This window comes from Eumetopias jubatus, unplaced genomic scaffold (genome assembly GCF_037043125.1).
Source record: "Eumetopias jubatus isolate StellerSeaLion01/CBP00866 unplaced genomic scaffold, mEumJub1_p1.0 scaffold_8, whole genome shotgun sequence".
NCBI lineage: Eukaryota > Metazoa > Chordata > Mammalia > Carnivora > Otariidae > Eumetopias > Eumetopias jubatus.
This window is the reverse complement of record NW_028274814.1, coordinates 122,350,922-122,377,464: the sequence shown is the minus strand read 5'-3', so window position 1 is coordinate 122,377,464 and position 26,543 is coordinate 122,350,922. Positions and strand designations below refer to the sequence as shown.

The 26,543-nt window shown below is 38.6% G+C and overlaps 1 protein-coding gene across 1 annotated transcript; it reads right to left on the bottom strand.

The window, feature by feature from the left end:
- Positions 1–17,318: 17,318 nt before the first annotated feature.
- Positions 17,319–25,337, bottom strand: SPIC (Spi-C transcription factor). Its single transcript, XM_028121662.2, has 5 exons — positions 25,301–25,337; positions 24,452–24,548; positions 23,615–23,727; positions 21,890–21,998; positions 17,319–18,022 (listed from the first exon to the last, which is right to left on the bottom strand). Exons 1-5 carry the CDS (start codon positions 25,301–25,303, stop codon positions 17,595–17,597), a joined length of 750 nt encoding a protein of 249 aa, XP_027977463.1. The 5' UTR covers positions 25,304–25,337; the 3' UTR covers positions 17,319–17,594.
- Positions 25,338–26,543: the final 1,206 nt, after the last annotated feature.

Genomic DNA, 26,543 nt, shown 5'->3' with positions numbered 1-26,543 from the left:
ATAAGGAACTTAAAAAATAATAATATAAGGAACTTTGTTGAGTTACAGGTTACCCATCTTTGTGAAAGTATAGCTCAAGACCAAACTCCCCCTGATAGTCTTTGTTTGACGTGAGATAGGAATTCTGGAGTGGCATATGATTATCTTCGCAAAATGTCAGACATATAGTCCCTATTTGGAAAGCTCAGAGCTGGACCTTATTGAAAGTTTGCTTTGATCATTATAAGGATGTGATTAAATGAATATCTGATGATAAGAAAAGGTAACATTTACTGAGCACCAACTCTGTGTCAGGCAATGTTCTAAGCACTCATTTAATCCACATAACAATTCTGAGTTAAGTAGGGACTATCATTTTTCCCAGCTTATAGATGAGCAAACTGAAACACAGAGGTTATGTAACTTTCCTAAGATTACATCCCCAGGTACTCTGGCTGCAGAGTACCCACACTGCCCAATATGGCACCCACTAGTTCATGGGGCTGTTGAGCACATGAAATGTGATCAGTAAGAACTGAGATGTGCTATATGCTATATTTTGAAGACTTAGTATGAAGCACATATATTTCATTAAGTGTTTCTACTGATTACATGTTGAAATGATATTTTAGACAGGGTTCATCAAGACATGATTAAAATTAGTTTCATTTCTTTCTTTTCATGTAGTTGCCACAAGGAGGCTCTGCCCCGGGCTGGGGGAGGAGCTGTAACTGTAAATTTGTGCTTTTCTAGCTACATGTATCTATTTAAATTTAAATTAATCAAAATTAATTAAACATTAAACAGTCAGTGCTTCAGTTGTGTTAGCCACATTTCAAATGCTCAACAGCCACATGCGGTTAGTAGCTACTGAAAGGGACACGCCAGAATAGAATATTCCCATCATCTCAGAAAGTTCTGTTAGGTAGCACTGTTACAAATTCATTGTAATTGGTTTTCGTTAACAAATGACAAACAGCAATTGAACAATAATCAAACAGTCCATACAAGAAGTATGGATTATATGTATATTGAATACTTCTATATGATATATAAGGCCTCATTTAAACCTCATAGCAACTTCTAGAGGAAGCCTCTATTATTATCTCCACTTGCAGATAAGAAAACGGAGGCCAGAGGTATGAAGCAGTCGAGATCACATAGCTAAGCGAAATGAGATAGTTGGGACTTGAATACAGCCCGCCTGGCACCGGAGCTGGTGAATCTAACTAGTCAGTCATTCTCAAAGTATCGTCCCTGGACCAGCAGCAGCAGCAGCATCACCTGGAGACTTGGTAGAAATGCAAATTCTCAGGCCCCACCAGACCTCCTGAATCAGCAACTGGTGGAGGGGCACAGCCTGCTCCGTTTTCGCCAGCGCCCTAACCAAGCTGGGTGCATACTCCAGTCTGGGAACCACTGCACTCTGCTGTGCTGCACCCCCACTTTTAGGCATCTCTGACCTACCCAGCCCTGTGCTCAGCGTTTGCTGCTGGTATATCTTATTTTATTTTTTAAGATTTATTTATTTATTTGGGAGAGAGAGAGAGAGAGAGTGCGCACGCCAGAGTGGGGGGAGGGGCAGAGGAAGAGAACCTTCAAGCAGACCTCCTGCTGAGTGTGGAGCCCAACACGGGGCATGATGCCATGACCCATGAGATCACGACCTGAGCCAAAACCAAAAGAGTCAGACACTTAACCAACTGAGCCATCCAGGCACCCCATGACTGGTGTATCTTAAACTTGGAATCGTATGCCTAAAAGAATCTTTTTAGCAGATAAAAGGATAATTAACTAACATGTACTGAGCATTTACTCTGTAGTAGACTCAGGGGGCCATTTCTCACTCAAATGGACTTGGAGTCATCATCTGACTTATCCACAGTCATACAGTTAATAAGTGGTGGGGCAGGGATGTGAATCCAGGCTTCTGGCCCCAAAGCCCATCCTCTTCACCATGAACCCTTACTTAAAGAATGGTGGAGAAGCAACTCTTCATGTCCCTGAATAAAAATGAGTTTTCCAAATTCTCTGCTGCTGGAATGTCCTCCTCCTTGCTTGTCTCCTAAAGGACACAGACTGTCCCTTCTCCTCCCGAGGTCACATTCCATCCATTTCTTAAAGTGCATCCCAAGGGGATGGGTGAAACAGGTGAAGGAGATTAAGAGTACATTTATCTTGATGAGCACCGAATAATGTATGGAATTGTTGAATCACTATATTGCACACCTGAAACTAATACGACACTGTACATTAATTATACTGGAATTTTTTTTTACAAAGTGTATCCCAACATAAAAATAATTTTTCACATCAAAATATATCTGCTCTAGAATGTGCCAACCTGAGGTTCAGGATTTCTATTCCTGAAGGTTTTCAAACAATAAACATTCATTCATTCATTCTTCCATATAACAAATTATCAAGTGCCTTTTATGTGACAGGTGCAGTCCTAGGCAGTGAAGAGCAAACATGGTTAAAAGAGGAGGTTCCTGCCTTCATGGGGCTTGTGTTCCAGTGGGAGAGACAGACCATAAACAGGTAAGCATATAAACAGAAATAATAAACACATTGTAAAAAGTAGTAGGAAGGAAATAAATAAGATGCTGTGCTAGGGGATAAATGTTGGTCATTAGGCATAGGGATAACTTCGCTGAGAAGGTGACCTTCAGGCTGATACATGAAGGATGAGGCGAAGCCTGTCATCCAAAGAGCCTAGGAGATGGCATTCCAAATGGAGAGAACAGAACATGCAAAGGCCTGAGGCAGAAAAGAGCTTAGCTGGTCCTAGGAACTGACAATCTGTGGAGCATAAGGGGGTAAGGGGAGAGCTAAGCTGAGGTTGGAGATGCAAGAAGGAGCCAGGTCATGCAGGGTCATGTGGGCCAAGATAAGAAATTTGCATTTTATTCTAAATGGGATTTTATGCTTTAGCAAAGGAACAGCATGATCACTGTACCTATTTAATAACTATTTGTTGAACAAGTAAATTGATCAAGGGCATTTAAAACTGATTCTAGTAAGAGAACTCTTATTTTTTCTTCTGAGAATAATAAAGTGGCAGCTCTAATTTATGAAACACCTTCTATACGCCACTTGTGCATTCATCAAATGTCCTCGCAACAACCTGGTGAAGTGGTACTATCATCATCCCCTTTTTACAGCTGGGGAAACTGAAATTCACAGACATACCTTCAACACATTTACTCAAGTGTTCTTTGAGTTCCTTATCTCATGGATAATAAGTGGCAGATCTAGTCTTAAACTTAAGACTGATTCTGAAGCCCATGCTCTTTTACTAAGTTATACTATGTCTGCTGAAAATTAGAGAATTGAGAAATCTATAATCTCCCTAGATTTGCTCTATAATTTGTAGGTAGCAGCAAGTACAAAATGGGAGCTGGCTAGGTCGGGTTCAGAGCACACCATAAGCCTGTACCTCTGACCTTTTATCCCCAACTCGGAACACTACTATGCATGACACCAGGATCTCTTGTCAGGGGTGGAGACAGGGAGCTGGCCGGCTCCATGTGTCTACATTCCCACTTGCTGTCCCAAAGGTCCAACTGCCTGCAGCTCCCCGACATTAGGCCCTGACTGCTAAGTCTGGTCTGGCACAGGGACAGAGGGACTCCGAGGCCCACTAGTTGAGAATTCTTGCTGGCCGCTTTGGAGGGCCAGATAACGCAAGTGAGAGGCTGGCATGCTAAAAAGAGGGAGTGCTATTTCGAGCCTCTGTTCAAGGAACGTTTCACAGTGGAAAAATGGTGACACGGTGCACAGGATGTGACCCGACAGGAATTATGTCTCAGGCATCAGTGCCCTGGGTTTCTATTTTTATTGCTAAAACTTGCAATTTGAACCAAAAAAGGCTGGCCCCTAAGAAATAAGTAAAGATTGGTATGAAATCTGGAAAATTTCTGGAAATGTCATGGATCAAGATCGGAGGGTCAATCTATTACATACATTATGTCATATCTACACAAGGAATACCATGAAGCTATTAAGATGATAATATGAAGCTCTACTTGCCCACAAAGAAATATGTTCATACTACATTTTTCTGTGTAAAGAGATGATTACACAGTGCGCACCGATGGCACCATTTTGTAAAATGCATGCATATGTATATGTGTATAGAAAAGGCTTGGAAGGAGATATTTTTAAAAGGTAACTATTGTGCCTTTATATCTATATTTTATGAACTTTTTACAAGAAGTATGGACTATATGTATGCAACCAGGAAAAAAAAATGAAGCTATTGCCATTCTGAAGAAAAAAGATGGTGATGAAGGGGGTCCCTGACCAAGTGATTAAGGGGAATCCTGTAAGGTAAAGATTAGGTAAGAAAGGGCCAAAGTCCTTAACCTGTGCTTTGTTTCCATTATCCTCAAAGAAAGGGTTTTATTCCCAAAATTATACCACAATTGCTTATACTGTGATGATTACATGTGAGATCAAGATTAGATGTATAGTTCTGGGTTCAAAGAATATCTAAAAAGTCAATGAAGGAAAAAAGAAGAAATAAAAATTAATCGGCCATCATATCCACAAATTTATACTCAGTTCATGGGAACTAATTAACATGGAAAGCTTTGGCTGGGACCAGGACCACTATTTACATAGGGGTAACAGAAGTCTACCAAAGGCAGGGAGCCCTGTGAGAAAAGAAACTGAATGCTGCAAGAGCTTCAGGCACCTTGACCATGAAAGTTAATATGATGGACACATTGCAGAGAAAATAAAACTTACCTCACCATGTGCTAGTGTCACATTCATCTACCACGTTAATTTTCTTAGTTCTTCAATTTAGAGGGAGTGTTTTTTTCCTCTCAAGCTCCCCATGACAGGATATTCTGCCTACAAGTTGGTGTATTTAAACTGCATAACATTTTGAGTAAATATTTAATTGGAAAGAGGGTCTTTTTCATTAATACTTTGGAAAATATGTTAAATATTATGCAATTATCATATGTAGCACAAAGTTCTCTGTGGCTGGGTTATGGATTGAATTGTGTCGCCCCAAAATTCATATGTTGAAGTCCCAACTCCCAGTGTCTCAGAATGTGACCTTATTTTGAAATAGAATTGATACATAGTTAAGTTGAGGTCATACGATTGTAGGCTGGGCTTTTAATCCAGTATGACCAGTGTCCTTATAAAAGGGGAAAATTTGGACACAGATAGTTGCATAAAGGGAAGATGAGGTAAAGAGACACAGGGAAAGAGACCAAGAACAGACTCTTCCCTCACGGCCCTTAGAAGGAGCCAATCCTGACATCTTGATTTCCAAGCTTCTAGTCTCCAGAACTTTAAGACAATAAACTTCTGTTGTTTCAGCCACCCAATTTGGTGTACTTTGTTACAGAAACTTTAGCAAATGAATACAAGGAGCAATATATCCTAAGGATATGTGTGCATTAAATTCTAATAATAGGCATTTGAGTTGGGTCACCATATTTTCCTCCTTTATGGGGGATATCACCAAAGCTCTAAGTGAAGAGCATGCCCAAGGTCAAAGCTGGAAGTTATCTCCGTGTTCTCTTTCTACCTCTGGGTTCCTCCAGAAACCGTTCTCAATCCAATCCTTAGAAGGATATTACAAATGGTAAAGCTATTTATCCCAACAAAACCAACCCCTTGAGGAGATGGTTGCAGACCTTTCTACCCATCAATAGCAGAAAGAGTCCTGGATCAATTATTAAAGGTACCACGATAAGTTTAAGGAAGACTTTGTGCTCGCTGAGTTTTCTCCAAGGGAAGAAAACCATTATCTAAAATGAAGAGTCTTAAGGGTCTATGAGCAGTGACAAAGCCCCTCTCCACCATTTCGCTTTTACGTCCCCAGTTTTAGTTCTCCGCAAGATGTTTACAACATTTTTGTTTGTTTGTTTATGATCTGCCTCTCCCTTCTAGAAAGTGAGCTCCATGAGAGCTGAGACCTTGTCTATCCTGTATCCTTGATGGTGCCTGGAACATAGCAGGCTTCAATAAATGTTTTCTGAATAAGCAAATAGATCATTTTAATATAAGTTAATAAAGAAGTCAGGCAGTTTTATAAGATGTTGCAGTCAAATTCTGTTGATGCCAATTCTTAATGCTAGTGTAAGGATGGGAAGATTTTTAACAAATTCAAGCTCACCACACACTCTCTGAGAGGCTGAATGGTTTCTTCCTTAATGCTGTATGGAAAGATATAACTGAATGATTGCTCTGTGTAGTAGAAGAATCTTAATATATGATGATGCATTTTGGGCTGGAAATCTGGCACAATCAACAGAAAAAAATGTTTCTACATAAGGCTAGTAAATTAAATTTCCGAGTTTATTCCTAGGTCTAATGACTTATTAAATTTTCTCAGTACCAGCACGGTAGTTAAAATCAGAGTCTCAATAGTCAGACAGTAGAGACTTAAATTCCAGCTCTGCCCCTTCTTGGCTGTGTGACTGTGGATCCAAAGTCAAATGAGCCGAATAAGTTCTTCGGTATGGAGGTAATAAGATAGCAAAAATATTTTTATGAGTTTGAGTGACATAAACCTTCTCTCACTCAGGGGACATGATAGGATATTCTTGCTTTACAAAAATGTTTTTACATCATCTTGATATCATGTAGTCCCTCCATATAAATGCTTCTAAAAATATCCATAAGAAACGTTGGGTTGTTTTTGCCTCCGGAAAAATTTACATAAGGATGGGCGCCTGAGTGGCTCAGATGGTTAGGCGGCTGCCTTCAGCTCGGGTCATGGTCCCAGGGTCCTGGGATCGAGTTCCGCATCGGGCTCCCTGCTCCCTGGGAGCCTGCTTCTCCCTCTGCCTCTCTCTCTCTTTCTGTTTCCCTCTCTCTCTCTCTCTGTCTCTCATGAATAAATAAATAAAATCTTTAAAAAAAAGTTTACATAAGGAAAACTAAAAGAAATACCAATTTCCTATGACCAAATGCATACAACTCATGTTTTTCCGTGTATTTTAAGGTGCATTACATATTTTAAAGTACAGCAATATAATAATTCCATTTGAAGAGCCTAAGAAACAGTAATGTCTCTTATATTCATTATCTAACCTCCTTATATAAGATCAGTGATTTAAATAAAAGTGCCACACAAAATTGACAAATCATGTCACTGTCTTTAAAGAAAAACTCAAAGTTAGCTTACAAAAAAAAGGCAATGAATAAAATAATGCAATAAGTAGATAGATGATAAATAAATACACAGATATAGTTTATGCCCCAGTCTACCCAAAAAGTCTATAAAGAAGCAGGCAATAAATGCACATAAAAGTGTGTTTGATAGGGGTGCCTGGCTGGCTCAGCTGGTTAAGCGTCCGACTCTTGGTTTCAGCTCAGGTCATGATCTCAGGGTTTCAAGATAGAGCCCTGCATGGGTTTCTGTGCTGGGCATGGAGCCTGCTTAAGATTCTCTCTCCCTCTCCCCCTGCCCTTCTCACCCTGCTGGAGTGCGCTCTCTCTCTCAAAAAAAAGGTGTGTTCGATAAATGAAGATAAGAAAAAAACAAAATAAACATATACAAAAGATGAATAATTGAATCAGAAGTTATGAATAAGAGTGTTTAAATGGATAAATAAATGAAGGGGACTGATTGTTATTGAATGTCTACGATGTTATGTTCTGAATTTCCTGGCCATTGTGGCAACAAGGAAGGAGGAAGAAGCAAATTAGATGCAATCACTGCTTCTCAAACTTCCCCATTTAAGTTTGAGGAGAATGATTCCTGGGGTGCATAAACTGAAACATTTCACTAGAAGTGAAAAATTATTTTATGATCTAGTATAAGAATCAATGGAAATACTGTGTTCTATCATTAATGCATTGAAATTTGTTTTAATAAAAAAAAATCATTTTTCTTGTCCCTGTCTGCAAAGAATTTGTTCTCTAAAATGAAGTAGCATGTTGATCCTTAGCTAAACACCATATTCCCACAACATCATACATTTCCTCTTACTCCTGGGAAGTAAATATGCAGTTTGAAAAACATATGTTTACAAAACTCTCATTATCTGATTTATTTGTTAAAATCATTCAACACACTTTTTAAAGTAAAAAATTTAAATTTAAGTATAACACATGTGCAGGGTTACACCCTAAGAAATAGTATTAAAAAGAAATAGGTTATACCTTATAAAGACTGAAACTCAGTCTTGAAATTCAGCCCCTAACTGGCTTAAGGTGATCTACTCCTAATCTATATTCTAACCAAATCTACGAAAAAATTCTTTCTGGAGGAAATAAGATCATTCAGAGTCTATAATTTTTCATATTAAATATCTGGCATTCATTTAAAAATTACCAAACATACCAAAAAATGGGACCAAGAGGAAAAATAGACAATAGAAATAGACTCACAAATGATCCAATGGAGAGGTAGTAACTGCCTTGGCCAAGAAAAGTGTAAGAACCAAGTTGATTTGCCTCTGCCTGAGAAGTTTAGCATTAGGAGGCAACAGGTATCATAGAAAGCAGAGGGCAACATAGGGTTGAAAACAATGATTAGTTGGAAGTCTTTAAATGGAGCAGCTTCATCTCCAATTCCTCCATCAGAAAGGTAACTCTTCTATCTAATAGGAAATTATAAATTGATTATGTGAGGAAATTGAATCAGAATGGCTCCAACTTATGGTTGGAGGGTAGAGTGAAATGTGAAGCTAAAAACACTAGTATTAAGTGAACATCTGCTTATTGAATACTTCGATCTTTTTCAACCTGCTCTGAGAACTCCAGGAAACTTGTCAGTCTCCCTCCAAGGAGTATTATTCTTGGGAAGATTTCTTTGCAGGTGAGGGTATTTGGGTTTCCTAAAGAAACAGCCAACTCTCAACCACACCATTTTAAAGGGAAGCCCATAGTTAGCAAATTCCACGAAAAAAATACTTTTTAGCGCATGTTAGTGGAGAGTCCAGAATCACCAGACATTTGAAGAAAATCACGAACATAAGACAAAAGGAAAAGTAAATAGGAAAAAAAAATAGAAAGGAGTACTTGGAAAGAAAGGAAACTATGCTGGAAATGGAAGAAAACTTATATATTTAATAACCTTAGAGAGATAGTAGAGGATAAGGCATAGTGGGGAGGAAATTATCAAAGAAGTAACAAGAAAAATATCCTATAACTGAAAAGCTCACGTCTCCAGGTTTAAAAGATCCCATAAGTGCTCAGCATATTTTTAAAGATACACATGTCAGGGCACAAATCAAGAAATTTTAGAATACCTAGGATAAAAAGGAGATCCAAAAGCTTTCAGAAAGGAAAAGAAAAGGAGCTACTGTCTCAAGGGCATGTAGTGTCACAAAAACAGTGAATATGAGAAGGCAAGGGAGAAACGCCTTCGAAATTCAGAAGGAAACTGGTTTTTAACCTTGAATTCTCTACCCAGTCAAACTATAACTCAAATATAAGGATAAAATGAAGATCTTTTACATATACATGGACTAAAAATATTAACCTACTATGAAGTTACATATTATGAAGTTATAACAAAAGTTATTTGAAGGGTGCCTGGGTGGTTCAATCAGTTAAGCGACCCACTCTTGGTTTTGGCTCGGTTCATGATCTCAGGTTGTGAGATCTAGCCCAGTGGCAGGCAGAGTCTGCCCAAGATTCCCTCTCCTTGTTCCTCTCCCTCCCCACCCCACCCCCAATTCATGTGCTCTCTCTTTAAGATAAATGAATGAATGAATGAATGAATGAATGAATAAGTAAATAAATAAAATAAGAAGTTATTTGAAGATGTTCCTTAGGAAAATGAGAGGAAGCCTGATATCCTATAAGTGTGGACCCAGCATAGAAGAGTGCAGGCTGATAATGTTAGTTGATAATATCTAAAGTTGGGAAACCAAGAAATAGTAGCACTAGCATTTATTTAGACGTGTCATAAATATAAAAGAAATAGCTAAAAAATTTGAAGTGGTTGCCTCTGGAGAGCAGGTCTGGAAGAAGGGAGGATTAGAACAAGGTTGCTACTGTTTTTCTTTTTTGTTTGTTTGTTTTTGTTGTTGTTATTTTTTAAAGATCCCATCTATTTGACAGAGAGAGACACAGCGAGAGAAGGAACAAAAACACGGGGAGTGGGAGAGGGAGAAGCAGGCTCCCCGCCGAGCAGGGAGCCCAACGCAGGGCTCAATCCCAGAACCCTGGGACCATGACCCGAGCCGAAGGCAGACGCCTAACAACTGAGCCACCCAGGTGCCCCTACTGTTTTTCATTATAAACTTTTTAGAACTATTTGAAGCTTAAATTCTGTACATGAGTACTTTGACAAAAATTTAAAAATATACTGATTTCTAATTATATGTATTTAAGACTGATTAATATCATCACACTGTTTTCCAAAGGTATACTAATATAAACTCCCATCAATAGTGATGGAGAGTAGGTGGTTACTTTATATATGGTTTTTGCTAAAAGCATTGAATAATCTTAGCAAAGGCTTTTCTGCAAAATGATAATACTGTGAAAAAATAGCAGTGACACAGGAGAGAACCTATATTAATGCATGCCTAAGATAGTCTTTACATCAGCAGACATTATGGTGTAGTAGAAAGAATTAGATGAACCTGAGTTCAAATTGACAATGGGACCCTCATTAGCAGGATGACTTTAGAAAAGATAGTTAAATTCTTCTGGTATCAGTTTCTCCATCTATAAAATGGGGTGCTAACACCCACCTCAATCCATGGTATAGTCTGCCTGAAAGAGAAAGGGAAAGAGGGAGAGAGGAGAAGGCAAACAAACTAGTATTCTAGTAAATTCAATCTTCTGCTCTCATCCAGAATTGATACAACTGAGTGTCATAAGTAACTTGATTCAGTTAATGGCTCATATTGGGTCTTTCCCCTCCTCCAGAAACCAACACTAAGACAAGAATGTGAAAGTCAGTAGTCCGAGAGGTGGTTCCAGGAACTAGCAATAGGGAAATAGGGAAGTGCAAGAACATTTCTCAGCATTATTCCAACTATGGGATGAAGAAGCAGAGGTAAGTATCTACCAACTCCCATATGTCATTGATTGAGAACTGCTCTAAGGAGCCATTAAAAGCTTGAGTACTTCTAATGTACCCCCTCTCATCCTCAAAGCAAGCTCTGGCAACCAGAAAATGCTCGTGGGGAAAAATCAGTATTGGTTATCTTATTTAATTGTAACTGGTTGATTATATTATTTTGAGTTCTTCAAACTTAATCCCAATGAAATTAAATCATGAAACTGGAACATTGTAAGAGACCTTTGAACAAAGGAAAACAGATATGAATAAAGCCTCCATATTGTGAAAGTTAGAAATTATAGACTTCAATTTCTTAGGTTAGCTTCAGTTATAAAATATAAGTTAAAATTTTATTTAATGTTTGGAGAATTTAAATACTGTGCTGAAAGTGTCTTCTCAGAAAGATAAGGAAAAGTTGTTTAGAGACTATTTAAATTCCTACGAGCACAAAAGTACCAAGAACAAAGAGCATTTTTGGAGATTAGCCGGGTAGGGCAAAGGTCTTTAAAATTAAACTATACATGATATGATCCCTGTTACTGTAGTTAAAAATTCTAATGAACTTTCGTCATTCTTTTGGCTGCCCAGCATCTGAACCCCATTCTATGTTTGGGGAATTTTTGACCTTGTAAGTCTTGATAGGATGCAGAAACAGTCTCCCATTTTAAGAATAACTAGCTTTCTTTGCAGTCAAGTATGGGCATATGACCAAGCATGAGCCAACTAGAAGTACCCTTCCCAAAATTTGAATGGGTTCTAGTGATTTATAGAAGCAGGGATGGTAGACAACCACCTGTGAATGCAATGGCAGTTGCAGCAAGATAGTTTCTGGGGACAATGGTGATGCTATGGTAGCTCTTTTCAGTGATACGTGAGATGACGTTAAGTCGAGGCATCTGGTAATTGGTAACACTGGCAGTGTTATGTGATGTCCTAACTTGGCCAGAACTTTGATGTGGTTTAGGGCTTTACGTCTGGCTGCTTATTCTCCAGCTTCCTCAGAAATTCTGTAAGCAATATTTTTAAAAACATCCCAGTGAATACTTCAGTGAGGTAAACCTTCAAAGCTGATTTCAGTTAGCTACAACCAAAAGAGTTCAAAATTCATTACCAGCAAGTAGGGTGTTGTCAGTAGCAAATGCTAAAATGTGGAATTAGCAATCTCAGACTTCTGAACTTGAATTAACATACTGCTACTCAGTACTGAGGAAATACATCTTTCAAATGCCTATTTCAGATATGACCATAGAAAAAATAAACTGGGAGATTATTCCAAGAGGTGGAACCAGGGATCATGAAAGACATGATGAAGGGCATTCCCTGAAGAGAATGTAAATAGGGTCAGCCTCATTGACTGACAGGAATTTACCTCTGTCCCAGGAGGGAATCTCACCATCCCTGTGTAGTTTGGATAAGATATGAGTTATGGGGAAGTGACCGGGAGTGGTTTTCTGCTCTTGCCCTTTCCCAATGTAGTCTATTGCTGAACCATGAAGAGCAAACACAGTTATGGATCAGAGGAGACAAATGAACATTTGTATGAATCATGTTTCTAGCTTCTGTAAACTTGATGCTTTAACGTCTGCCCTGCATGCATAAGCCAGACACACCTGTTTCTGGACAACCCAGTAATATGCCTGAGTTACCTTGCCTTAGCCAACTGCCTCCCTTGTCACCTTCTCCATCCCCCTCCAGGAGGAATCCTCCCTAAGGTGTAATTTTTAAATACAAGTCAATAAATCCAGAGTCTACACCCCAACCACTTCCCTTGTGGGGTTCTCATGCTCTGGGCCACTATGTACCCATCCTAAACACCCTAAGGCCAGGTACCAGGCAAGTAGGGGAAGCCTCTTTGCCCCACTAAATTATTTAAACTAGCCAATCCTAAACCTGTTCACCTGCCTCACCCATTTCTTCTTGCAGAAACCACAATAAAACCTCTTGCCCACAGTTTCCCTTTCCATCTGCCTCATGACTAACCCAAGTGCTTCTCCATGTAGCCATCATGGCATGATGTGTACTCTCTTTCTTGGAATTGTGAGTGCAATAAATGATTTCTTTGATGGCACTCTTACCATGTCTAAATAATAATAGTATTAAAACTACATTTTCCAGCAATCCTGGACTTGGATGTAGTAACCTGATGAGGTTACTTCCTGTTAGGGAACACGTGAATAATTTCAATAAAGGCATGAACACCTTTTAAGTATGGAGAGATATTGGGCACTCAAAGTGGTGGACTATAGCAAACATTGTTGGTTTTCCACTCAACATCCGTTACTCTCTCCTTTCAGGCAAAATACTAGTTTCATTCAGGTATTCATCTCTCTCTTCACTAACCCAAGGGATCATGACCCTTTTCCTCCTCCAGGATTGAATTCCCTTTGGTCTGAGCCAGTAACAGTGGCTCTTTTCCTTTGCCAGTGAATGATTTAGGCCTGAGCAGGGATCCCAAGTATGGACAATAGGACATGAGATGTTCTGGGGGGTTCTGGAAAATTTCCCCGACTTAAAAGAGGACACTGGTAGAAGTGGCTCTTTCTGTTGAACACTGCTGTGCTGATAAGAGTTGGAACTGCAGTAGTCATTTTACTCTTAGCAAACCTGAGGAAAAGGCCAATGGCAAGAAAGTGTAACAAAAGACTCACCAGAAAACGAAGCCAGAACAATAATGTGTCATGGTTGTAGCGTACTCTTCCTTTGGACTTCTTTATCTGTGAAATATTAAATTTTCTTATCATTTAAACCAGTTTGAGTCAGGGTCTTTTGTTACTTGCAGCCCAGAGAATCCCAATGAAATTCCCTCCTTTTACTAAGAGTTAATAAGAAATGAAGTGTTCCAAGAGGTATCAGTCTGACTTATCTGAAACTTGTAAATGTGATCTTTCATCACGTAACTTGCTATAATTTCATTGCATATGTAAAGCATGATTATTAAATAAAATTTTATTTGTTCATCTATATCATAAATTTTTGATTATAGGAAATTCTGTTTGTTCACTTAAGCTGCATATGAACTCACTGGCCTTTTGTTGATTAATCCTCCACTACAAATCCTGGGTGAGTGTGCTTATCAAGGAGAATCTTCCCTAGCTTCCACAGCTGTCAGGAATTAAACTATCTCTGATAGCAGATCCAAACATTGTACAAAGCTTTGTTCTTGCACAATTTGCAAATTTCTCATATTTGAACCACATCTACTTCTTTGACACTGAATGTTGACTCATCAGATCACCACTGAAACATTCATATGCTCTCTTCATTTGGATTTCTGATTCTGGGGCCCACTACCAAAAAACAAAACAAAACAAAAACCTAGATGCTCTAGATTCTTCTTCCACATTTAGTTAAACTAGTTCATGGCCAAGCTAAGTCAGGGCTGCTCCTGACAGACAATCTTTGAGGTAGTCTGTTCCACACATTTATGGGATGCCTCACTGTGCTTGCCTGACAAAGCCACAAATCCCGGGGCACCTGGGTGGCTCAGTTGGTTAAGCGACTGCCTTCAGCTCAGGTCATGATCTCAGGGTCCTGGGATCGAGCCCCGCATCGGGCTCCCTGCTCGGCGGGAAGCCTGCTTCTCCCTCTGACCCTCCCCCTGCTTGTGTTCCCTCTCTCGCTGTCTCTCTATCAATTAAATAAATAAAATCTTTAAAAAAAAAAAGCCACAAATCCCTACCTGCAGACCCTTTTCTTTCTAGTAACTATCCACTGCTCTTAAAATCCATCCAGGCTTAAAGAGGCAGCCATCTATTAAATTCAAGCTAATTTTTCACCATATTGCAAAGGCAAACATAGAGTATCTTCAGCTTTGAAATGGGGGGCAGGAAACTTGAATATGGTTCATTTTAGTTTAAAAGTATTTTCATTAACTTTCAACAATCCATGAGAAAGGAGTAAATTGCTTTAAGCCTATTTTACATTAATATCATCAGGATTTGTATGATCAAAATACAAACTCAAATTCCATCCAGATTACATGAGTTGGGTAAAAATATATTAACCAAAATATCTAAATATAAATTGTGGTTTTATGAGTGTACATCATTCCAACTCTGTGGAGGACAGGCATCAATGTTTGACAATAAAGGAACACTATCCATGTGAATATAAGAATATTCTGGGTCCATTTTATATTTATAAAGTCTGGAGATTGAAGAAGAGATTTCAGGCACTGTCTTTTTAAAAAATCAGGAGCTGAAAAGCAGTAAGAATAAATTCCTCTTATATCCAGCAACACTGATGAACTTCATATTGTATTGAGGGAAACAAAAGCAGATGCAAAAGAATACAAACTGTGATTCCATTTATATGATGTTTAAGAAGGTGGGCATTGGGTAAGAGAACCTTATGAGATGCTGAAGTGTTCTGTATCTTCATCTAGATGATGGTTAAGTGGGTGTATAGATCAGTCTGTACAGGTTAGATATAATTAATGTTGCCACATTGATGCACTTTACATACTTCACAATATATGTGCCCAATCAACCAATAAATTGCTCTTCGGTAAGGCATTAGGTAAACTTTGGTTAAATACTAATAAAACTTACCAATCTGTATTGACAGAATTGAAATTTCCTAACAGAAGAAACCATGTGTTTCACTTAGCACTGGACACCTCCTCACTGGAGAAGAGTTTGAGTCATTCAGCCAGGTGACAGTGACAAGATAGAGGTTGGGATACCATATACTAGGAAATGAAGGGCCATGATAGAGTCTAACAAATCTCTCTTCCCTGTCCTTTGGTGGTGGTAGGGAGTAACACCCCGTTTGAAGTAGGGCACATGGCACACAATATACGGAGGTTTTGGTCTTTAAGGACTGACATGCTTGTGAAAATGGCCTTTGGTCAGCCCATTTTGGGTAAAAGGCAGAGCCCAGATTTCTGCCCAAGAGAAAGCTACTCTGTAGAACAGTACGAAACAGATTAGGGGCTGACTGGGGGCTTTTGGGAGAATTGTCAAGATGAACCGCTCAGGCTGGCATTGAGTTTAAGAGGGACTATGGAGAGAAGTAAAATGTTAATTTTATTGTTGGCTGAATGATCTGTGTAGTAAAACCTCTTCATTTATTTCCTCTTCACAAAGTCTGGTAAAATTTATGTGGTTCATTAATTTACAGAGCATATTTCTTTGTAGGAAAGTGAACACAAAAGTATGCTGGGTCCTACTTTTAAGGTGAGCACTGATTGGAGCTGTCTTGCTCCTTTTCGGCTGCTGTAACAGAATACTGTAAACTGGGTGTCTCATAAACAGAAATTTCTCACAGTTCAGGAAGCTGGGAAGTCCAAGATCAAGGCGCCAGCACATTCAATGTCTGGTAAGAGCCTGCTTCCTGGTTCATAGGAGGCCGTCTTGTGTCCTCAAGCAGAAGGGGTGAGGAAGCTCTCTGGGTCTCTTTCACAAGGCACGAAGCCCATTTGAGAGAGCTCTTCCTTCCAAAGAGCCTGCCTCCAAATACCATCACACTGGGGGTTACGTTTCAACATGTGATTTTGGGGAGGATGCAAACATTGTTTATACCAGAAGGCCAGACTACCTGTGCAGATGGCCAGTATCATTACCTTCACTTAGTCTGCCATGTTTTTAAGAATCCCTGAGGGATGAAGGGCACCAGGAGGACACAAAGAAAAAGGACAATGGTACAAATCAAATAGGGTAGGCTCCAAGCAGCTCTTGGCCTGGACTGAAGATAGCCCATGTAGTCTAGGAAGCTCTCCTGTGTCATGGTAATACAGATGGAATATGTATGAACCTGCCAGGTTTCGTAAGAAAGTTAACAGGGTTTCCTTCTTCATTACTGATGGAATGTTGAGAACAAACCATAGCTTTCAAGTCCTGGTTCCTTTCTGGATTTGCTAGTCTCTATCCTTTATCAAAATCTTTCTTTTCTTTTCTTTTTCTCCAATTGTTCCAGCCTGGTCTTAGCTGGGCTAATTCAAGGGAAGAGGAAGTCTTGTTTCAAAGTTGGGCCAGAGAGCCGTTAACAAGGCAAGAGCACCTTCTTGTGGCTGAGTGGCAGGATAGCAAGAAACGTTAGCTCCTGGATCTACCCCAGGGGAGAAATGCCAGTTAATGACTTGTGGGTAGTATAAGCTTTGGAGTTCTCTTATCAGTAAGGTAGATCACATTTTCCTTAGATCATTTCTTTAGCGCCACAGGATTACAGACCATGAGGTCTGAAGTGCAAAGAAACTATCTTTTTTAAATCATGAATGTATTTTCGCATGACTATCATATGCAATTTTGTTGTCACTAAAGCCATCAGATATGTTAGAGTGGTATTTTTTTTTTGCCTTAGTGTATGACAGGAAAACAATATTTAAATCAATATAGGTAAAATAATCTCTACTAGCATTGTTTATCTGAAAGTGTTGCATAAACAATAGTAAGAGGAAGGACATTTAGTCTGTACTTTCAAATGGGGCTTGATCATTTACAAGTTGTTCACTGGCAGATTTTTTTCACCAAGTCTGTATAGATTATAATCTGTTTAATGAAAGATTAGAAACAATGAAGTTAATTGTTTTTCCCTCTCCAGCATTTGCTTTAAGAGAAAAATCTTGAAATTGGTAGGGATTTCTGATGCCAGGAAATAATGAAATGTTAAGAACGAGTATTTAGCAATCAGGGTGGCTTAGCTCATGATAATCAGCATATGGACAATTACAATTTGCATTCCAGTTACTGAAGCTGAGAAAGCCTTGCTCAGGTTGAACATACGGTGAGTAGAAGATCTCTTTTTCTAAGAAATAAGATGGAGAGAGTCTTTGGAGAATGGCTTCACTGAATTGGTAAGTTAGCTTTCTCCGGATTTTGGTGATTTCCCCAGTTCTTCCATAATTCCTCAGTGCTCTGGCCATTTTCTGGTAAGTCATGGTCTTCCGGTTGCCTTTTCTTTTCCCCCAAAGTTGGGCAAGTTTTTCTTTGTTTTTTGACACAAACTGAAAGATGCCTTTGGTTTTATCTACCCACTGAATACAAGATGCCATCTCAGGATTACACAGGGATTCATGAAGGTATTCGAACAGTCGGAGCTTCTTCCTGCCTAAAATTGAGAAAAACAATGTCATACTCCACCATGGCTACACACAAGGAAACATCCTCAGGAAGGGTTTGCTGAGTGACTACTAAATTCAAAGCTGCATTGGGACTTGAAAGTCAGAGGTCTGTTTGGCCTACTGAAGTTTCAGTTGGACCTTTCTTTGTTGGGGATGTTGTAAAAATTTTTGTACTGTCCTTCACTGGAAAAGGAAAGCCTGGTGCCTTTTTATCCGAGTCTGCCATCTGTCAGGTGGTCTTTCTTCACCATTAAATCTTTAACTACTAGTTCTATGTCATATGTTAGAACAACAAAACTAGGGCGCCTGGGTGGCTCAGTCGGTTAAGCGACTGCTTTCGGCTCAGGTCATGATCCTGGAGTCCCGGGATGGAGTCCCACATCAAGCTCCCTGCTCAGAAGGGAGTCTGCTTCTCCCTCTGACCCTCCCCCCTTTCATGTGCTCTCTCTCTCCATCTCTCATTCTTGCTCTCTCAAATAAGTAAATAAATAAATCTTAAAAAAAAAGAACAACAAAACTGAGCAAAATGAATTGCAAAGTTTAGTGGTTTTAAATAAAGAGAAGCCTCAAAAGCCATTTTCAGAAAGCAAATCATTTGAAAGGGCTTTATTCAAATAGTCAAGTCAAATGAGGTAAGGAATGTGAAAGTATTTTATAAAATGCAAAATAGTATTCAAATATAAAGTAATATTAGTAAAATCAATAACAAAGACTTAAGTAAAAAAAACTGTGGGTCTACATAGTTATGGGAAAAATAAAGAATAGAAAAAACTGGATTGGAAATGCCACCTTCATTGCCATATTCATGACATTTTGACATCATTTATGAGCAATGACAATGGGCATTGTGGTATTTTTCATTGCTGTGAAATAAAATGGTACTACCAGGGTTTTTATCTCTTTAGGAATACAGCCCTATATTTCAGAATGTCTAGACAGAAAACTTCAGGAGGATTTGTTGTGATTTTTGCTAAGTTGATTGGATGTCTTTGGCCTAACAGAGAAGGGGACAGCCCATTTTGTGACTTCTGAATTGGCCTGTAAATATGATGCCTCACCAGATCTATCAGTAGCTAACACATTCATGGCCAAATTCCCTTTTCCCCTAGAGAGAGTGGAATAGTGGATTCCCAAACTGCTTCGAACAGTCTCTGAGGAGTAATACTCTTGCATCAGTCATCATTCATCCTAAAACCTCAAAGGTTTTTATCTTTTTGTGGTTATATTATCTCAAAATTAAAAATTGAGAAATGAAAGGGACTTACCAAAAAACACATCATGAATTAAAAGTCACAGCCTTAAACTTTGTCTCTTATCCGGTGGTCAAATCAATGGTAATGGATCCTCACCTTTTAAAATTTGTTTTCAGTTTTGAAAAAAAATATTTAAATTTTTATTTAAGTATGATGTGGGGTGCCTAGGTGGCTCAGTTGTTAAGCATCTGCCTTCGGCTCAGGTCATGATGCCAGGGTCCTGGAATGGAGCCACACATCGGGCTCCCTGCTCTGCGGGAAGCCTGCTTCTCCCTCTCCCACTCCCCCTGCTTGTGTTCCCTCTCTCGCTGTCTCTCTGTCAAATAAATAAATAAAATCTTAAAAAAAAAAGAAAGTATGATGTGCTCAGAGTAAAAGATTCAAACAAAAGCACAAAGTGAAAGTAAAATTCCAGTCTATTCTACATATTTTTAAAATTTAAAAAATTTGCATATAAACATACACATCCTTAAATACTAGGGGTGGGATGCCTGGGTGGCTCAGTTGGTTAAGTGTCTGCCTTCGGCTCAGGTAATGATCCCAGGGTCCTGGGATCAAGTCCCACATCAGGCTCCTTGCTCAGCAGGGAGCCTGCTTCTCCCTCTCTCTCCCTCTGCTTGGGCTCTGTCAAATAAATAAAATCTTTAAAAAAATAAAAATAAATATCCGTGGTATCATATTATTTTGCAGTTTTTTTCAGTAAGTAATATATCTTAAATCAGAGAACAATACAGAAATTAGCTATAGATGGGTAAAATACCCAGCTGTTGAAGTAACAACTGTTACTTCCGGGACATAACATGGGAAGAAAGAAGGAACACTTCGACTTATTCTTTGCGAATTTCTGAATCCTTTGAACTTTTAATAAATAATGTGCATTATTACTTTTAAATCATGGAATTAAAAAGGATTAAAACAATTTACTTTAGAGTTTTTTGGGGTTTTTTTTAGATTTTATTTATTTGACAGAGAGAGAGCACAAGCAGGGGGAGCAGCAGGCAGAGGGAGGGGGGAAGCAGGTTCCTCGCCAAGCACGAGCCTGATGCGGGACTTGATTCCAGGACCCCGGGATCATGACCCGAGCTGAAGGCAGCTGCTTAACCAACTGAGCCACACAGGCGCCCTAAAGTTCTTTCTTTATCAACACATTAAGATACGCCTTCTTGCCTTTTAACAGCTATGTGTTCTGTTTTATGCATGTACTATTTTTCTCTGGATAATGAGTCCCCAGGTAATTTTGAAATTTCATTCTGTTTCAAATGTATCCCTGTTTCAGGTGGAAGATGAAACGTTAAAAACAGAAAATGGTGGATGATATGGCCCATACTGGCAAAGCAAATAATAATATTGACAAGCTAAACACCTGGACTGAGGTAGAAGTGTTATTCTCCTTATATTAAATTACTACTAGTAATAGTTCAATATTCAATACCAATATTCAGTGATACAGATTTATTTTACATGTGTGGTTTTATGCAGTATTCTTTGCTGGATTAGATTATTGCTGAATATTTAGAATTTTATTCTAGGATACAGTATTCTAAGATGCAGATATAGGAACAAAACTAGTTTTCAAAAAATATTCATTGAAAATAATTTAGAAACTATGATATGAAAAAAATTTCATTGTAAAATTATGATGCATCTTACACATCTCTGTACCTTATACACAGACAGATGCAGTAGGTAAGTTCCATTCTTTTCCTTCAACAAACAACATTGCAAGGAACATCCTAATGTGTATAGTGTACACACAGACACCCCCTATGGTCTCTTGAGAAATTATCCAGTGCCAGTGTCAGGTTATGAGTGTAATGCTTTACAATGACTTTCTCATTTAATTTTTACAGCAATCTTACAATGTTAGTACAATTATCGTTATTTGTTCTTTGAATGAGGACACTGTGGTACAAAAGGTTAAGTGATTTTCCCAGCCTCGCACAATTAATCCAGAGTTCACACTCAGTCACTCAGTTATATAGTCCCTAAGAGTCAAAAGATACAAACATTTAAGTCTTTGTTAGTTATTGCCAAATTGCCTTACAAAACTTTGTACCAATTTATACACTCCCTCCAATAGCACATGTGCACGTGTGTGGCCCACAACATAGCCATCAGAGGCTACTATCCTACTTTATCACTTTGTCCATCTGTTAGGTGAGATCACCAACACCTTCAATTTATGAAATCAAGATTTCAAATTTATGAAATATCGAAATTATTATGAAACTTCATTTGCAGGAAACTTAAATGGAGAGACAACTTCTATACTAAGGCCTTCATGATTAGGGTGGACTGCTAAAACAACTTATGGAAAAGTTCCCCTTTCTATACCCCAAATATAGACACATTATTCTTGAATACAGATTTATTTGAGTGAAGTGATACTTTGCAGCTTCACATTTCTATGAAGCAATAGGAAGGCTTACTCAAGCTGAATGGCTTGGGAGTGGTTCAGTCTGTCAGAGGTCAATTATTCTTAATCACAATACTATAATATTTTGCAAATGCAGTTCTAAACTCAGATATGAAATCCCTTTAAAGTTGATTTGAAGAAGATTTGGTTCTTTTACCTATAAAAAGAGTGCTGGATCCACATACCTTTTCCTCCCTTTTGATGGAGAACAGCAGGTTGTACCAGTTGGTTTTCAGGGATATTTGGCAGAGATGGATGAGTATTTCCTTCAAAATAGAGGTCCGCAGCACTGTTCTACATAAATAATGCAGCAGGATGTTAAAAGGGACTTTCCATGTGGCCCCCAGTTGATGGCTAAAGTCAAAAGCTGAGGACAAAAAGAGTGCTAAGCATCTCCCAAATTCTAAAAAGCATAATCCTCAACTGCAGCCAGATTATCTCCCAGGGCAGAACTAGCCTCAAATCCACATAAAGAGAGGACCAAGGGATGGAAGGTACTCTTTGGCTTTGTGAAGACTTTCATATCATCCCTTCCCTATAAGAAAGAAGAGGGGGTTGCTTCCTTCCTTCTCCCTAAAAATACCAGGAAGAAAAATTTTAAAGAATTATCAGTACAAAATTGAAGTGCCAGCAAAAAGGGGAAGATGAGTTTCCATTCCTCTGTTGGATGCCCATCTGGGCAAGAGGAGACAAGAGGAGAAAGATGACAGCCAAGGGAGGGCAGAGCCAAGAGAGCGGACAGGAGGAAGCAGCTGTTACCATTACATATGGCAAGGATATGTAGGTCTCCATGGGTTAATTCGACAAAGATTGACTTGAGCCACCTTACCATACCCCATAAGAGACTTCCCAGCAGGCAAGGAGTGCCCCCAGCCACAAGAGGCTGTGATATATACTGGGGAGTGGGAGTTGAAGGGGAAGCAGGGTTGCCAGATTTAGCAAATAAAAATGTTCACATGCTGTATTTTACCTGGCAACCCTAAGTGAGGTAGAAGAGGTTAAGTTGGAACCCAAACCCCCTGTTCAAAGAAATGTCTTGTGGAGAGGCCCTAACAGAACAATTTAAAGGGTCAGGGAAAGGACATTTGACATAGCACAATGACTGGGAAAAAAAAAGAAAAAAGAAAAAACATTTCATATTTACACCGCACCACATTAAGACAGCCGGCATTAAGAAAACAATACAGGGGCACCTGGGTGGTGCAGTCCATTAAGCATCTTACTCTTGGGTTTTGGCTCAGGTCATGATCTCAGGTTCATGGGATCGAGCCCTGCATCAGACTCTGCACTGAGCGCAGAGGCTGCTTAAGTTTCTCTCTCCCTCTCCCTCTGTCCCTTGCCCCACTCACTCACTCTCTCTCAAATAAAGAAATAAATCTTTAAAAAAAGGCAAAAGAAAATAATGCAAAAGAACACATGGAGAGATAGATGGTGGGGACACTTTGTTTGCAGGGAGCTATAACAATATCCATGAGTTGGTCCAAGACATGTAGCTAGCTCTGAGCTCGGGAAGGGAAACAGAGCAGGTTAATACAAGATTGTAGGTAAAGCCAGTGCAGGGGAAGTTTGGGCTTTGCCCTATGGCTTATAGGGGAACCATACTTTTTTGCAATTTTCCAGGTGGACGAGAAGCAGTAATGTGAGAACCCTAAAAACACATCTTTCTAGAAGTCATTCAAACCCTCTGATGCTGGATGGAGAGCAATGATGGAGGGCAGTTTCCTTCTTGACAGCCTTGCTGAGATCACCCATGTTGACTGTAAAATTCACAGCATTGATGTCTGTGAGTGTTCTCACAGTCACCACTGCCTCTAAGCTGGGTTTCAGCAAGCGTACACCAAGTGGAAGGCAGGTGTGAATAGGGAATTTGCCTGTTACTGGGAGATTGGTCTACTGGTACATGTACTCACTATTACTGTTCTCCAATTATAGACAGGTTCCTCTGTAGGCAGCACACCATAGCAGTTGGAATTTCCTCTAACATGAGAGCAGTGGTTGATGAAAGCCAGGTAATTTTTGTAATCTAATTTAAAAACAGAAAAAGAAAACTCCAAAAGTCAAAGTTTATAATTGCATGTGAATGTATGTTTATATATGCATATAAGCTTATATGTGTGGTTGCTTCATCATGTGTTCTCTGTCACTTTGCATTTCCCTACATTTATTGCATTATACTGGTATCTTTTACATATCCCATTTCCCTTACTGGAGCACATGTTCCTTGCAAGCAGAGATCCCATGATTTCTTTTATCTTGGAACTTCCCGAAATACCCTGTATAAATTCAATAGGCAAGATACCTGTTTCACCTACACTATCTTTCCACAGTCTATAGGGCAATGGGTGAGGAAGAAGAAGAATATTTACTCTCAAAAGAAAAGAATTCTACTTCTGAGTAGAATATCTCTTGTATGGAAGGTCTATAAGATAAATTAGAATAACCGAAAAGCCCACTCTGACAGTTAAAAATTTTTTCTATTAGATAAATATCAACCAGATATGCTTAATAGCTAATAATTTTATGTGCTAGTATTCCTATGTGGAATGTCATTCTCTATACTCTTGCATTTTCCTATGTGACACTTTAAATTTACGTAGGCTAGGTAACCCTGGAAGCTTTTTGCCTTTGTTAGAATAAATCCTAGATGCACTAGATTAAAATGGTCTTCTCTGTTCTGATAATTATTATGTCTCTGTGACCAAGAAGCCATTTGATTACCACTAAAAGAAGGGGACTGACATCTTTACCTGGAGAGTACTGAAGATCTCCGGCTGAATGTTGCCTCAGCACCTCAAAAGCATCTTCAAAGGCTTGTCCCAGCTTGTCTTGTTCAACACAGGACTGCTACAATGGCAGAACCCTCAAGTTATGAAATTATCAATTGAACTTAATCTTTCTGATATAAAGGAGGGTTTCTCACCCATGACACTATTGACACGTAGGGTTGGCTAAGTCTTTGATGTGGAAGGCTATCCTGTGCATTGTAGAAAATCTAGCAGCATCCCTGGTCTCTACCCACTCACTGGATGCCAGCAGCACTCTCAACCCTGGTTGAGATCCACTGCTCTATAATATACAGTATTTAGAGAACAGTATTCATGCTATGGTATAATATTTAACATTCTCATAAATTTTAGTAAGGAGTTGTATAGCAGGAAACTGATTTGGAAAGAAGGATCAAGGAAATATCTTTAATGAAACAGAATCTGAATCACTACTTAAAATGGAATGCTCTTAATTTCAAAAGTATGTCCCCAAGATGTAAAATTAAACTGTTTTTTTTTTAAAGATTTTATTTATGTATTTGAGACCCAGGGAAAGAGTGTGAGCGGGGAGGGAGGAAGAATCTGAAGCAGACTCCATACTGAGCATGGAGCCTGATGGAGGGCTGGATCCCACCACCGTGAGACCATGACCCAAGCTAAAACCAGGAGTCGGACCCTTAACAGACTGAGCCACCCAGGTGCCCCCAAATTAAACTATTTTGCAAACCATTTCATGCCCTTATAATCTAATCCATATATTTTCCAAAATGGAGGATATTCATCCTTCAAAGAGGATGCTCATCCTCCGAAGATTTTAAAATGCCAACTTACCATGCTTCATTAATATATTGACAATTCTGAAAAAGACTAATAAATAAACAAAATTAATAGTGTATTTAATTTGCCTCTGAATTAAAAGATCTTACTCAAAGTATTTTCTGAAAATACCTTGTATGAATCCAAAGTACCATCTGAAGTCTCTTTAATGAGTACACATTTTTCTTCTTATAAAATTGCCTACAAACTTTTTTTGCTTTTCTATTATTACAAAACTTTTTAAATGTTAAAATAGCTAAATAGAGTTAATTACCTAAACTGCTTAACTTATAAGAGAATATAAAAATAACTCAGGAGAACACTTAAGTATTTCAAAATTCTTTTAAAGAATTAAAGTATTTAAGGGGCGCCTGGCTGGCTGAGTCAGTAGAGCATGTGACTCTTGATCTCAGGGTTGTGAGTTTGAACCCCACATTGGGTGTAAAAATTACTTAAAAATAAAATCTTAAAAACAAAAGAAAGTATTTAAAAATTCTGAAAATCAGAATCCTTTTTACCTTAGCATAGCTCTCCATTTACATCGGTGATTTTTTTTCCCCCAATCTTTCTGGTGTCAGCCTACTGAGAATCTGGTGAAAGATAGGTTTTTTCTCCCTTGAAATGGAAATCTACATTACAAATAAAATTTACCCTGTAAAACCCATCCATTGACTTCTTAATATCCTAGGATAAGAGCCCCGGTCTACTTTCTTATCCATGTAAGTTAGATTTTGTTTTAAATAAACAGTGATAAAAAAAAAACATTAAATGGTTTTTAAAAGATTTCAGTTCTATAGAACTAAAAAACAAACAAATTTACATAACAAGAAAGAGCATGTGGGGGGTCCAACACTGCTTATCATTTTATTTAGCACAAGCAGCTGTTTACAAGTTATCATTTACCCTGCAAACAGTGAGTTTACTCGTTAACACTGTAGAATACAAAGAGATGATATAATCTAACACACTATTACAATATAATAATTACATCAGTATAGTATGTCAGACACTGAAATTCTATTCTGCTCTTCAAAATCACTATGCCATGTCAGTTGGAAGAAAATATGAGGAAAAAAAATCCCTAAAAAAGGTAAAAGTAATTATGTAAGGTGATGGAAGTGTTAACTAATCTTATTGTGGTTATCATTTCATAATATATTCGTATGTCAAATCATCACATTTTCCACCTTAAACTTATATCTCAAAAAAGCTGGAAGACAGCTTTCCACTGTGAGAGATATTGAACATTTTAGCAAAA

Bases quoted from the DNA above. Each gene is read 5' to 3' on its own strand.
- SPIC (XM_028121662.2), bottom strand. The intron at 23,728-24,451 runs GTAAAGATGTCA...TTTTTAAATTAG, and splicing joins AGATCTTCAGTACTCTCCAG to ATTACAAAAATTACCTGGCT. The intron at 21,999-23,614 runs GTGAGTACATGT...TTATTTATGTAG, and splicing joins ATAATTGGAGAACAGTAATA to AACAGTGCTGCGGACCTCTA.